Source organism: Bos grunniens, chromosome 1 (genome assembly GCF_055505025.1).
Source record: "Bos grunniens cultivar Pamir isolate PY7600 chromosome 1, Bosgru_T2T1.0, whole genome shotgun sequence".
Taxonomy (NCBI): domain Eukaryota; kingdom Metazoa; phylum Chordata; class Mammalia; order Artiodactyla; family Bovidae; genus Bos; species Bos grunniens.
Window position 1 is genome coordinate 31,687,467 of NC_141165.1, and position 15,429 is coordinate 31,702,895.

Below are 15,429 nucleotides of genomic sequence, written 5' to 3' on the forward strand. Positions count from 1 at the left end.
CCCAAACTTTGTCACCAACTCTTTCCGAGAGCAAAAATGTGCGGCTGAGCCCGGCAGCAGCACACACAAGAATCCAAGTTTCCCAGAGGTCCGGGCGCCCAAAGCGCTCCGAACCCCGCATCCGTACCCTGGTGAGTGGAGCTAGGATGGCTACGGCCTCAGCCGAGCGTATGGAGGCCCAAGCGACGCCGCTGTAAATCGGGCCCCGCATCTTCAACCCCCAAGGCGGCGACTGGAGCTGGGCGCTGCGAGGGGGCGGGCGGCACGGCGAAGGGGAGGAGCCGCAGCGACAGACGGCGGCGCGCACCAACCCGGCGCGGGCTGACAGGAGCCGCGCAGAGGCTGGCCCGAGCGCGTTGCAGCCGCTCGGCGTAGGGAGAGGCGCGTAGCTGCATCCTCCTGGGCGCTGCTTTCGCGCGGCGGCTGCTGCTGCGGCGGGGGTTTTCTCTGCCCGGATTCCTCGTTGGTCAGAAGAGCCTGGTGCCGGGGGCGGGACGGGCAAGACAGCGCTGCAGACCCCAGTTCCTTTGCCTAGAGCTGTGTGTATGTAGGGGGTTTCCGGGCCGGTCGGAGGCTGAGAAGCGGCGGGGGCTGCCGCCAGTGCCCTCCCGGAGGGCATCCTCCTGGTGATGGAAGAAGCGGCTCCTGCCGCCGCGGCTGCAGGGTCGCGCTGCGCCCCATCTACCACCGCTAAACAGATGGGAAGATTCGGGGCGCAGAGACTGAGAGCAAGAGAGGCGGAGCTGCTTTGCCGTGAACTGGGTCCAGTATAAGCCCCCCCCCGCCCCCATCTCCCTCGGCCAGCTTCACCCCCCAGAGCGAGGAAGGAAGCTACAGTTCCGAGAGGGCGGCGGAGACGGCGCTGGAGCCGGGCGCACTGAACTCGGCAGAGCACAGAGCAGGGCTCCGGGCCCTGTGAAAGTTTCCCTTCCCCAGCCGCAGGGCGTCCGCTGCCCAGAAAGTCTGCCCAAGGCTTGGGCTGCCAATTCGCGCGGCCCCCTCGGAGGCGCGGGGATCCCAGGCGGAAAACAGCTCTCGAGAAATCGAGGAACGAGTGACAGCAGGACTGAACGCCGGGCCGTGCTCCTGGGCTGCCCCGGGGCGCGCCCGCGGCTCCAGGTGAGCTGGGGAGCCAGGCAGACCGGAGGGTGGGCGTTACTTAGCGGGAGGAGGCGGCTGGCGGGAGAATTGGGGCGCACCGGCTTACTCCGCTTCCCCTCGCAGGTCCTTCTCGGAGCCGCTGCCATGGGAGAGCCAGTCTTGGGCGCCGGGGACCAGCCGCCGCTGCTGCCGCGCCCGCCTCGGAGCCGCGGCCCAAGTCCCAGCGCCCGAAGCGGGGCCGCTGAGTCCCCCTCCCGGGTTGCAGGGCCGCCTCCGCCGCGCTGCCGGCCCGGGTTGTGCCTGTGATGAGCCGCAGCCCGCCGCGAGCTCTACTCGCGGGCGCGCCCCTCGGGTTGCTCCCAGCCGCGCCCGCCGCCGGGCCGCGCGCCCTGCTCCCGCCGTGGCCCCGGCGCCTGGGTCGCCGCTGGCCTGCGTCCCCGCTCGGAATGAAGGTGTTCCGCAGGAAGGCGTTGGTGCTCTGCGCGGGCTACGCGCTGCTGCTGGTGCTCACCATGCTCAACCTCCTGGACTACAAGTGGCACAAGGAGCCGTTGCAGCAGTGCAGCCCCGACGGGTCGCTGGGTGCCGGGGCGGGGGCGGCTTCGGGCGGCTGGGGGCGTCCAGGACCTCCTCCAGCCGTGCCGCCCCGCGCACACACCCGCTTGGATCCCCGGACCCCATACCGCCCTCCCGTCGCCGCAGTCCAGGCAGCTCCGGCAGTCGCGGCCGGGGCGGCAAGGGCCGCAGCCCCTCCAGGTAATGGCACTCGGGGCGGCGGGGACAAGAGGCAGTTGGTGTACGTGTTCACCACGTGGCGCTCAGGCTCGTCCTTCTTCGGCGAGCTTTTCAACCAGAACCCCGAAGTGTTCTTCCTCTACGAGCCGGTGTGGCATGTGTGGCAGAAACTGTACCCAGGGGACGCCGTCTCCCTGCAAGGGGCGGCGCGGGACATGCTGAGCGCTCTCTACCGCTGCGACCTCTCGGTCTTCCAGCTGTACAGCCCCGCCGGCAGCGGGGGGCGCAACCTCACCACTCTGGGCATCTTCGGTGCGGCCACCAACAAGGTGGTGTGCTCCTCGCCGCTGTGCCCCGCCTACCGCAAGGAGGTCGTGGGACTGGTGGACGACCGCGTGTGCAAGAAGTGCCCGCCGCAGCGCCTGGCGCGCTTCGAGGAGGAGTGCCGCAAGTACCGCACGCTGGTCATCAAGGGCGTTCGGGTCTTCGACGTGGCGGTATTGGCGCCACTGTTGCGAGACCCGGCCCTGGACCTTAAGGTCATTCATCTGGTGCGGGACCCCCGCGCTGTGGCCAGCTCACGCATTCGCTCGCGCCACGGTCTCATCCGTGAAAGCCTGCAGGTGGTGCGCAGCCGGGACCCGCGAGCCCACCGCATGCCCTTCCTGGAGGCCCCCGGCCACAAACTGGGCGTCAAGAAGGAGAGCATGGGAGGGCCGGCAGACTACCACGCGCTTGGCGCCATGGAGGTCATCTGCAACAGCATGGCCAAGACACTGCAGACGGCCCTGCAGCCCCCTGACTGGCTGCAGGGCCATTACCTGGTGGTGCGGTACGAGGACTTGGTGGGAGACCCCGTCAAAACCCTGCGGAGGGTGTACGACTTTGTGGGGCTGTTGGTGAGCCCCGAAATGGAGCAGTTTGCACTCAACATGACTAGTGGCTCAGGCTCCTCCTCCAAGCCTTTTGTGGTGTCAGCCCGCAACGCCACACAGGCCGCCAACGCCTGGCGGACCGCCCTCACCTTCCAGCAGATCAAACAGGTGGAGGAGTTTTGCTACCAGCCCATGGCTGTGTTGGGCTACGAGCGGGTCAATAGCCCCGAGGAGGTCAAAGACCTTAGCAAGACCCTGCTCCGGAAACCCCGACTCTGAGAGGGGTTCCGGGGAGACCTGACTCCCTGTGGAGACACCCACAGAAGGATTGTGGTGTGTTTCAACAAAATCAGCCCAGATCCAAACTGAGGAAGCCCACATATTCTGTTATAGATACATAATATAAATACACAGGCACTTGCTGTCAATGTTTTGAGTCATGGAATTTCAAGAAATAGCCACAATGCACACACATCTCAGAAAAGGCGACTTGAAAGTTCTGACCACAGCTGCCCTTCTCTCCCTCCTCTACCTTTTTCTTCCCTTTTCTTCCCCTCTTCCCTACCCGCCTTCCATTTTGAAGTGGGATGTTGATTAAATCAAGATCGGGTAACTGCAAATCTTGTTTACAAAATTTTCGTGGTATCTGTGAATGTGTAGAAGAGTCTTTGGATGTGGGGGGAGGGGTGGGTGGAGAAAGGGAAAGTGGTCCTGGAGTGAAAGCCCCATTGGGCATGCTAAACCAAGGAGGCATTCTTATAAAGTAGACTTATATGTAAAAAGCAAAGGTCATACATGAGTATTAATAAAGAAGAGAATAAATAATATTCTTTTTTAAAAAATATTTGCCTCCATTACTCTGGATTTACCTGTGTTCCTTGTCCTGTGCAGCTTCAGACAGAATCTGCTTCCCTTGTTCCCACCCTCTTTCCCCCCATCTGTTTCCTAGAAAACAGTTAAGATGGGTGGGAGCAGCCTCTGACTCCTTGATCCCTACCTTGGAGTTGTTTTCTCCCGGGTAAATTGTAGCCTGTCCAGTGCCCAGGAATGGGAACACATCTTCAAATTCTAAAGGCAAAAAACAAGCAGGGCAGTGGAGGAAAAAGCATGGCACTACTTTCCACTTGGGGCACAGAAAGGAAGAAGTAACCCCTTGAGGGTTTGAAGGCATTTGGTTTTGATTACCCTGGAGTTACACTGAGAAACCTTGAACCAGAGACCGATGTTTTGGTATTAGAATTTTTTCTTAGAAGATAAGTATATAGTTCAAAAACCATCTGATGGTGTGAACACAAACCTCAAAAATTAGTGTGAATGTTTTGTTGGCAATGGTAGTCAACAAGTTCTTTGGTTAGAAAAGTGACGCAAGTATCTGAGTTTGGAATGTTTCTGCCTCTGACACAGTCCACGGAGGCACATGAAAAGGGAAGTTTTTGATCTGAGAACTGTAAGGGCGCCCACAGGCTATCCCCCTTATTCCTGGCTTCCTAGCCAAATTAATGAAAAGAGAATGTGAATTAATAATAGTTTACTTAGGATGCCTGTGGGGCACATTGCTTTTCTTTATCATGTTTCCTGAAAGTAAAATTGTGAAGTAGCTATATGTTCTGACATTATAAGGCTTCAACCAAGAGCTTCTTTGAGATATGAAAGCAAATTATGGGGAAGAAGAAATGAAAGTGAATTATGAGTTAGTAGGTTGGATTTTGGGATTTGGTATTTTCTAGGGGAAAAAAACCATTGCAGTTTTTCTGTAATGGTAATGGTGTTGCTGCCGTCCTGAGCCCATTTGTACTGAAGCATTCTGTAGAATGTTGTGTTATGATATAAAGTTATGAAGCCTAAATAGGAACCAGAGTGTAGTTATATATTACATTAAATACGGTACAAGTTCAAGTTCATCATAGCTATTTTACTGTAATTTATTGTGAGATTTGTGCAAGCCAATCTGTATAGGTTAAATGCTGAGGGTTTTATTTTAAGGAAAATAGAATGGAAAGGAATATGTACATGGGAAATACTTTAACCCAAGATGATTTTTAAGTATAATTTTCATTACAATGTGAAATCTAACTACACTGTTAATTCCGGGATGAAGCACAGAGGTTAAAAAAAAGGATGTATTCAGCAGTTGATTTTATAACACATTCTAGAATGGATATTTCTTAATTTACTAAAATTGTTTATAGTGTTGTGTTTATTAAGCCAGATTACAGCTATAACACATTGATCATGGTTTCTATGATATTTTCATGGTAGCGCCTATGCTGAATTATCTTCAGCAGCAGTATAATATTTGTAACAGCTTTAAGAATATTTTAAAAGTAAATGAACAAAATAAATATTAATGTTGGATGACTAGAGATGAAACAGGTTTAGCAGAAAATTAAGACAACATCATTAAAAAGCAACCGCTCTGAATAAAAGAACCATTTAAAAACAAATTTCATGTGGCATTAGAATCAACTCTTTTCACTTAATCACAGTAAAATTCATGCTTAGTTTTCGAGTGAAGCATTTTTAAGCAGTGGAATTCATTCTTCTCTCTGGACTTTGATTGCGTTAAAATGAAATCGCGATGTTTTTGGATCTTGCGTTTAAAAAATATGAGATGTCACGTAGAGGCTTGGCAGCCTGCAGCACATTCGTGGTCTCTGCTCAGATGAAATTTTGAGCTGAACACCAACAGTTCTCCCCTTGCTGTGCTTGAACGGAGCTTCTGCCTGTAATTTTCTTGTTTTGTAGCAGCTGCTTTGCTCCACTCTGCCGCTCTTGGGCTCTGTAATTTGACAGGGTGAATTGTTGCTCCTGGAGATTTATACCTCGCTGCATTCTAGGAAAGTGAGACAGGTGGTGTTCCTACTAAGAGCCGAGATCATCGTATTAGTGACATTCACCTTCCACAGGTCTGAGAAGGAGGGAAGCAGTTTTGGGCGTTAATCAGTCTTGGTCAGTCCCTGGTGCTCGCAGACTCATGTCACAACAGATTGCAACTAAGCTGGGACCATTTCTGAAGCAGCAAACGTGAAAGAGGTTCTTTTCACTGTTCTCAGCTTGGCAATAAGTCCATCAGCAGGAGGAGGTATTCTTCAGAGCAGGTTATCAGAGTGATTTTTATTTTCAAATTCTGTTCAACCCATAGCACACCTGACTTACCCCTTTGACTTTGGAATGCCTTTGCTAATTAGAAAGCTCTATTTGTAAAACGAAGTCTCCTTAGTGCATTTAGCCAACAAATATGAGTTTGGAAAAAGGCAGCAGCCCAGGCTGGGTGCTTGAGTTTCAAGGAGCTCAGAGGCACTCAAAGGCCTCATTCAGACTGACCCATGGGTACCTTGTGGGCGGGGACTGGGGCAAATCCTGTTCCCTTCAATGTCTACTACACAGTGGGTACTTGATAAGTACTTACTGAGTGAAATATGTAACTATCCAATTTTGAAAGTGCTCAGAAGGGGAAGAGTGGGAAAATGAATTACCTGGAGAAAGTGCCAGGCTGTTCACCAAAGTTTGCTAAAGAGAGTGGATCTTAGGTTCTATTTAAATGTGAGGCATAGGCGCTAGGAACACTTTCAAGATTTCCTGGTTGTTGAGGGGCCATGGGGGGCAGGGGGGTGTTGCTGTATATAGACCAACATTTCTCTCTGATGAATTAGAATTTCTGAATGGGGAGAGAGAAAAGTTTCCAAATGAATTCAACTTTTATTCTTCGTTTTTTCCATGAACAAGATAAAAGGCAGGGATCAGAACATATCTGCAGAATAAATGCTGCCCTGATACTGTAAGGGAGGGCTGGGATGTTGTTCATGATTGCGGAAGCCTGTGGTTTTTCTTTTTTTAATTGGAGTATAATTGCTTGACAATGTTGTGTTAGTTTCTGCTGTACAACAATGTCAATCAGCTATATGTATACATATATCCTCTCCCTCTTGAGGCTCCCTCCCACCACTGCCATCACACCTCTCTAGGTCATCACAGAGCCCCGAGCTGAGCTTCCTGTGCTATTCACCAGCTAGAAGCCTGTGACATTTATTTCCGGCCTGAGTGCTGTGAATTTCACCCGGGCAGGGAATAGTTACTTGCAGGAATTGGGTCCTATTGTAGATGCTGGATGAGACAAAGGATGCCTGTCCCCATGCAGGCTGTGGCCAGTTCTGTCCAGGATTTCTGTTGCACACAGGAGAGTTGTGGCTGAATTTCCCTGTCTGAAATGAATGTAAATCTAAGTGAGGCCATTAAATGAATATACCCTGGGTCTGAGCAATGAAATAAAAATCTTGTTTGAAACCCAGTCTCTAGAGATGACTTCAGAAAGACTAAGAGGGAAGTAAGAAGGCGTGTCTTATCTGTAGTTGTGAATAAGGACAAGGTGTCACTTTTCAGCCTCCCCTGACCTCCTTCATCTCCCTCCCAACACATAGCACACATACCCTCCTGCACATACAAGTGTGTTTCTGCACTGCCTCGAGGTCTGGAAGAGAGCATGCTTTTATTAACATACCAGCAAATGGGCGTGTGGGGAGGGACACTTTTCTCAGGCCTCTGAGAGCGTGTGGGCGATGAATCTATCAGAGCTGGTGACAGTTCTGTGTCAGGATCCAAGGTGGACATGTAGAAAACAAAAGTTGCAATCTGAGGAATGATTTCAGCCATGTGATGAGATGTCCTGAGGTAAATGTACAGTCTATTAGACCCCTTTGGTCACTCATCTTGAGAAGGACCCTTACAAATCTGTCATGGCTGAGAACACAGGCTGGTTTTCTGCACCTTCCCTTCTTTCTGGCAACCCAGCTGCTACTTTGGCAGTTCAAGTACGAGCCACTGAGCTCCTCGGGTACAGGCTCTAGTACAAGTGTTTAATAATTGAAATTACAGGGCTTGACTTTTATTACATCTGATACAGTTGTGCACACCCTTCATCAAATTATGCTAAGGAAATCATTCGGTTCTGAATAACACATTAAGTTTGTAGAATGGGAAACTTTATGAACCAGTGTTGAGGGGGTGGGATTGTTTATAAACTTGAGAGGAGCCTTAAAGAAACAGGGCCTGTCTGTGTGCCTGGCAGGATGATAGAGGATGGCCAAGGTCAAAGCTTAACTTTTGACCAAACCAGTTATTTGTAATCGGACGTCAGAAGTGTCTGGGGGCTGTTTGAACTTTCAGGTTGATGACAGTCACCCTGCCAGGTAAATGAGGGTGAAAACGATCATTGTAACAAAAGCTATACTCAGAGCCATTTGGTAATGGCTCCCATCCCGAGTGTGTAGACAAGTCTTGATAGAAATGCACCTTGAGGCAGGGAGCCCTCCAGACAGGGCCAGCCACATAATTTGTGAGGCTCCATGCAAAATGAAAATGTGGGGTCTCTTGCTAAAAAATGATAAAGCATAAAAAAAAAAAAAAAGATGAAGCATTTCAACTCTGCAGCAGCAGAGAATTAAACCAAGCCCAGGCAGTTCTGAGCATGGGGCCCACAAACTACACAGGTTGTTTGCCACGAAGTGAGTCCTGCATCCAGAGACAGAGATGAAATATTTAATTATAGGAGGGGATTAACAGTGGTGACCTACAAGTTCCTGGAAAGTGGGTGCAGGGTATCATGTGTAACTATCATTAAATCACAGACATCCTGGGGAAACAAGTGTACTCTGTATGCTGAATTCAAAGGCAGCGAGTGCATACATGACAAATAATCCTCCATGATTGCTGCCAGTGATTGACAAGGTCCTCCAAGTCATCAGTTGGACTTGAGACCACTTGGGACCAATCCTGCTCAGGATGGATGTTGCTTTATTAACTTCTGGTCTGGATTTTTCTTTCCCTGTAACTAATCTGTTCATTCTTTTGGTTTGTTTTACTCTCTCCCCCATCCCCCCATCTTCTTTTTATGAAAACCAAAATGTCAAGCTTCCATAGGAACTGGTCCCTTTCTATTAGTTTTGTCTAGTATTCATCAAGCCCATTTGATCTGAATATTTACTTCTTTCTTAAGTTCAGGAAGTTATTTTCTATAACTTTATGTATACTTAGCCTGTGCTGTTGGAGGAACCCTTCCCATAAGAACAGGTCAGACAGTCTTGCGTGAGGATGGAGAGCTTGACCTCCTTGTCCTCAGCAGGAGGATGCTGGCGAATTCTGCTGATGACAATGTTCCCTTCCTTCTGAAACTACCAGTTCCTTCTGAACTTCCTTCTGCATTTGCTTTGTGTATAATAGAGAGGGAGAGTCTATGTATAGAAAAGCAGGAGGTCAAGTTACAATCAACTCAAGGAGTAAGGTGCAGGGTTTGCTGAGCCAGCTGCTCTGCTTTCTCAGTATGCCAGGTACGGCGGCTAAGTTTATTTCCTTGTAGGTATAGTATGTGCTGCTGTCCTTTGGGGAAAGTTCTCCATACTCTGTCCACCTCCTGGCTTCTGTGTCTTCTCTATTTTGTGAATTTCTGCTTATTATTAAAGAGCCTGGGTCTCTTTGAAGTTTTTATTTATCAGCTGATGCAGAAGTGTCTTTCTATCCCCTATTCACTCTGGCTGCGTAGATCTATTGGTATGTGTCCTTGCAGGTTGGTATTTTTTGTTGTCGTTAATAATCTACTTCCTCTCCTAGTCATGGTCCTTTAAGAGAAAAGAAACTGGATCCTGTTTGTGTGTGTGTCTTCCTAACATCGAAGCAGCATCTTGCTTGGAAGTCTTTAAAAAGTGAGTGCTGGATTTCCCTGGTGGTCCAGTGGTAAGGAATCCACCTGCCAATGCAGGGGACTTGGGTTTGATCCCTGGTCTGGGAAGATTACACATGCGGCAGGGCAGCTAAGCCTGTGTGCCACAACTGCCGGGCTCAGGCTCTAGAGCCTGCGCTCCACAAGAGAAGCCACTGCAAGGAGAAACCCAGGCATCGTGACTAGCGAGTAGCCCTGCTCGCCACAACTAGAGAAAAGCCTTCATACAGCAACCAAGACCCAGCACAGCCAAAAAATTAAATAAACAGTAAAGTGAATTAAAAAACATTAATTTAGAAAAGTGAGTGCTGTATAAAAGGGGTCACCCAAGAAGCCAGACAGACAGTGACCAAGAGGCTTTTGAGTTAAGATGTGACATTTCTCCATGGGCTGAGCTTCATGTGTGTGCTAGACAGAAGCAGAAAAGGCAAGACAAATTAATATGGACAGAAAGGAGTTCCCAAAAAGATCCGTGGAAAGCCTCAAATAGGGTCCTTCCATATTAAATGTTTGAAACAGAAACAACAATAATTTGGAGCCCCCCCGAAGAAAGGTAACAGCTAAGTTACAGTCAAACAAAATGATACAGTTTTATTATGAGCATAATATATGTGCATGTTTTTCACATCTTTAAAAATTTTTATACAATTTTTAAAGGTTGCTTTCCATTTACAGTTGTTATAAAATATTGGCTGTGTTCCCTATGTTGGGCAGTGCATCCTGAGGCCAGCTGACATCTGATATTTTGTTTCCTGCCTCCCCACCTCTACATTCCCCTCCCCTATTCCCACTGGTTACCACTATTTCATTCTCTATATCTGTGAGTCCACTTCTTTTTTGTTATATCCACTAGTTTGTTGTATTTTTTAGATTCCGCATAGAAGTGAGCTCATACACTATTTGTCTTTCTCGTCTGACTTAATTCACTCTGCATAGTGCTCTCCAGGTCCATTTGCAGGTTGCTGCAAATGGAAAAATTGCATTCTTTTTTTTTTTTTTTAACGGCTGAGTAGGTTTCCCTTGTATGTATCCACATCTTTGCTATCCATTCATCTGTTGATGGTCACTTAGGTTTCATCCATATCTCAGCTATTGTAAATTGTGCTTCTGTAAACCCTGGGGTGCATGTAGAAATGATACAATTTTAAGGGCCCACTAGGAAAATGTATTGCTATAATGTAGGCTGAGCCTGTGTATTTATTTTGACATGCATTTCTCACCGCTGGTATGATTGTCTTTTAACTTTTTCAGGGACTGGAAAATTTTCAAGGTACGATACGGAGGTCTGAATATTACATTTCCATTTTCAGATGTCCCAGTTACTCTGGCAAAACCTTATTCTCTCTAGGATTGAACTAGCTCCTGGGAGGAATTAAGATATTTGATGTTCTTATATTGGTGCTCAGCATCTTTAGATGAAGGAGGGTATTATGTTATTTCTTTCTAAAAGCAAAATAGAAGTGAAACACATTTTCTCTTTGAAAGAATGGGCATTCACATTTATAGTTTTTAGCTCTGTTTTTGAGCTAAAATAACCTTGCTGTTGAGATGAGTATCCTTCTAGAATGTGAGCTCTGAGTGCACTTTTTTAGGTTAAGTCTTCATTTATAGTTTTACATTTCCCCAGTGACTTCTCCGTGTGCTGTACTCTTTATAACTTTCTATCACCATTTTAATTTCACTTTCAAGTGTCCTAATGGTGATGGTGAAAACAATCACCTTTGTAGAGCATTTGTTTTTGGGCTTGCCACTATGCAAAATTCTTTGTAAGTATGATTCTGTCTGACTCTTATAACGATCCTATGGAGTAACTATTATTATTGTGCCCATTTTTCCTTCCAATTTTACTGAGGTATAATTGCAGTTGGTAAAGAATCTGCCTGCAATGCAGGAGACTCCAGTTTGATTCCTGGGTTGGGAAAATCCACTGGAGAAGGGATAGGCTACCCACTTCTTAGGCTTCCCTGGTAGCTCAGCTGGTAAAGAATCTGCCTGCAATGTGAGAGACCCAGGTTCGATCCCTGGGTTGGGAAGATCCCCTGGAGAAGGGAACAGCCACCCACTCCAGTATTCTGGCCTGGAGAATTCCATGCACTGCGTAGTCCATAGGATCACAAAGAGTTGGGTACGACTGAGTGAAGAAAAAAAAAGTTGGGTATGACTTTTTTGGTCACAAAGAGTTGGGTACAACTTCAGAAGAAAAAAAAGTGACTTTATGACTCAAGCGCCTAAAAAAAATTGTTCATTTAGGGGTCATTATAGACATGAGTGACTTTCACTTCACTTCACTTAATAATTGACATACATCGCTGTGTAAGTTTCAGGCACACAGCATAATGATTTGACTTACATACATCACTAAAGGATTGTCACATTAAGCTTAGTGAACATCCATTGTCTCATAAAGACACAAAATTAGAGAAATAGAAAATATTCTTTTGCTTGTGATGAGATGATGGTGTGTTCCACTTTACGCAAGGGAAATAGAGGTTTAGATGGATAATTTTCCTAAGGTCACACAGCTACTAAGTGACAAAGCCTCTTTCTTTTTGCTTGGTACAGGAGAGTTCACATGGTTTCCATAAAAAGGATATTAGCCAAATAGCAAAGCTTTTTGTTCCAGTCAAATGCTTTCTGAGAAATGCTTCCTAAATGCTGGAAGCATTACGCCTTCAGCCAGGGAACAGGTGTTATCAGTATCATTAGAGATACTTTTTTTTTTTTTTTTTTTAGCAGAAAGAATTTTTGGCTTAAGTGCTGTTGGTCAAAATTCCTCTTAGAATGACCTTTGTTTAGCAAAACATGTAAAAGGCCATTCTGATGGTGGGAAGAAGCTATATAAAATCTGAACAGGAAATTTGGGGATTGAGAGAGTTTGAAAGGAGAGGTGAAGAGTTTGAGGGAGGAATAATAGGAGACAAGTAACGTGAAGGGATGCTGGAGACCAAGGAGTGATGGTCCCTGAAGAGAAGGGACTGGCCCCGGAAGAGAAGGGAATGGCTAGTGACAGGAAGAGTCTTGTTCAGCATGGAGGTGTTTGCCCTCAGCTGCAGGATGGTTGCCTCTGTTACCCTAAAGTTGAAAGTGTCAGTAGCTCAGTCGTGTCTGACTCTTAGCGACCCCATGGACTGCAGTCAGTCGTCTCTTCATGGAATTCTCCAGGCAAGAATACTGGAGTGGGTTGCCATTTCCTTCTCCAGGGGATCTTCCCAGGGATCAAGCCCAGGTCTCCCACATTGCAGGCAGATTCTTTACCATCTGAGCCACCAGGGAAGCCCCAAATACTCCTAAACCTCTAGCAAAGGCTGCTACAGGCTCTTCATGACTGCGTGGTGATTTAAAGAGATCAGAGTAGTGCCACCCAGGATGACATGGGGTGAAAAACACCAGGAGGTGAAAGGCAGGGAGGCGATTGCAAATTCAGAGGAAGCAGAACTTGAGCTAGAATTGATCTGCAGAAGTGTGGGCTTACCACAGCTGTCCCTGGAGGCACTCGGTGGGGAGGGAAATTTCTCTACAGCTGTGACACAGGGCTTCTAGGCTATCATATTTAAAATCTCAAGGATGAGGTGGCGTGAGCTCTGCTCAAGGAGTAGGGGTGTCTGGGAGGTGGATATATGGCTTGTACTCTGGGCTTTGCAGGTAGGAACTTGGTGGGCAGGTGGAAACCTAGCAAAGTTAGGAAATACTGGCATGTTATAAAAGCTGTGATGTGATAGAGACAGCTCTGGCATCTACAAGTGTGTAAACTGAGATGCACAGAGGCTGAAAGACATTCTCTGTGTCCACAGTCAGAGAAATTACACAAACTAGAAATCAACAGCTCCTGATTCCTAATCAAGGGCTCTCTGACACATCCCTGCCCTAAGAATTTTTAATTTCCTTGGCTCCCACCATCTTTTGGCCACTCCAGTATTTCACAATAACGCTATAGAATGTCTGGGAATCAGAGAAGTGTCCTTTGGGATTCTGGTCAAGCTTTAGTAAGAGATGAGGTTGAAACCAAAGCAAATAGCTGAGTTTTCAGGTGGTCTGCCCTTGTCATTCTCATAGGTCCCAGTTAAGGGTCTTTGGTTGAAAACCTGACTCCATTACATTAAGCAAAGCAGGACATTAACTGGAAAAGATATGGGGAGGCCACGGACCTGAAGAACAGCTCGAAAGCAAGGCTGGATGCCCTGGCTTTCTCTTTTCCCCTAATCTTCCTTTCTCCCTTCCTCCCTCCTTCCCTCCCTCTTCCTTACTCTCTCCTTTCCCCTTTCTCTTGCTTTTGTTTGCTTTGCTTCACACATTCAGAATTCAATGTCTTGGAAGACAGAGCTGACTTTGGGGCAGATGTCTGTTCCTTGGCACCTGATCAGGGCACCTTGACTGACAGTCCCACGGAGGCAGGAGATGTGTGGATCCCAGGCTGAGCAGCTGAAGTCTGTTCCCTGTGGACAGTACCCCCAAGATTCTGTCAGGGGCAGAGAGGAGCTGAGTCCTGCCCAGATAAAAGATAAAGAGACCACATATTTCTGATTCTTGAGGTCAAGGACACCCCCTGACTACAGAACGTCTCCTTGGGGGTCCAAAAGGGAGGAGCACCACTCCATAATAGGTGGTGTCAACCTTCCCACAGGCCTCTGTGCTGGAATCCATCTTGGCTAAGAGATGCACACACACAGGGGAGGATACTGTTATACCAAACAGGGACCCAGAACCAGGCAAACAAGATGACTAGTCACCGAAAACCTGGAAGAACTGCCCCACTTAAGTGACCTAAACTGCCACAGACGTGCGACTCTTTCTCTGCCCACTTGCGTATGTCTATTCACACATACTTTTTTCCTCCTAACAAACACTGTACTTATTTTACTACTCTCTCTATCTTTTTTATTTAGAAACTTTGGCTGTGCTGGGTCTTCATTGCAGCACTTGGGCTCTCTAGTTGCAGCACTTGGGCTCGGTTGCTCCATGGCATGTGGGATCTTAGTTCCCTGGCCAGGGATCGAACTCAAGTCCCCTTCGAAGGAAGGTGGGTTCTTAACCACTGGACCACCAGGAAATCCCCTGTCTCCTTGTTGAAATTCATTTCTCCAAAGCAGACAAGCCAGGGCCTTGTCACTGGCCACTGGCCCTTGTGGTCTAGTGGTTAGGATTCAGTGCTGTCTCTGCTGCAGCCTGGATTCAGTCTCTGGTTGGGGAACTGAGATCCTGCTTCAAGCCACTGCAGGCCAAGGTCACCCAAGATCACCACCAACCGCCACACATTGTGGGAAAGTAGTTTTTCACAAGAAAATCAGGGTGCAATGATCACAAGTAAGGGAATAAATGCCAGGTGGCCTTAAACCAATAAACGCTCTTCTGTATTCATTTATATACTTTATTATTATCTCCTGCTACCTTGGGCTTCCCTGGTGGCGCAGATGGTAAAGAATCTGCCTGCAATACAGGAGACCTGGGTTCGATCCTTGGGTCTGGAAGATCCCTTGGATAAGGGAATGTCTACCTACTCCACCATTCTAGCCTGGAAAACCCCACGGACAAAGGAGCCTGGAGGACTAATCCATGGGGTCGAAAAGAATAAGACATAACAGCAGCTAACACTTCCACATTTTCCTGTTACTTTGAATAATCAGGGCCCAGTTTTCTTTAGAGCACACTAAAGATGTTTTGCTTTGCATTACTATGTTAAAATATGGGCAGCCATGGACCTTATTAGTAAATTGGGCTGCCATGCTTTTGGATGTAAATAAGAATGCTCATTTATTTAAGTGATGGGAATTAATTCAAGTAATGAAATTCATAGAGATAGCATGTTTCGTAATGTACTTTTATTCAGGCTCTAATAATAATGCCATCTTACACATCTATTAATATACTACTTTATAGTTTACTAAGTATGGCATATATTACTGGTTTCCTACCCACTATCCATTCTCCTCTTCTTTCTTACTCACAGAATTTTAATTTTGTTCAAGGAGGCAAAACTCTCAGCTAAAAATACTTCCCAGTCTCCCTTGT

At 47.5% G+C, this 15,429-nt stretch overlaps 1 protein-coding gene across 1 annotated transcript; it reads left to right on the forward strand.

Annotated features, from left to right (window-relative positions):
* The first annotated feature begins 979 nt into the window (after nucleotides 1–979).
* On the forward strand, nucleotides 980–5,155 carry CHST2 (carbohydrate sulfotransferase 2). The gene is made up of 2 exons (XM_086385021.1): nucleotides 980–1,119; nucleotides 1,225–5,155. The coding sequence occupies exon 2, from the start codon at nucleotides 1,407–1,409 to the stop codon at nucleotides 2,988–2,990; it is 1,584 nt and encodes a 527-aa protein (XP_086241147.1). The 5' UTR covers nucleotides 980–1,119; nucleotides 1,225–1,406; the 3' UTR covers nucleotides 2,991–5,155.
* The last annotated feature ends 10,274 nt before the right edge of the window (nucleotides 5,156–15,429 follow it).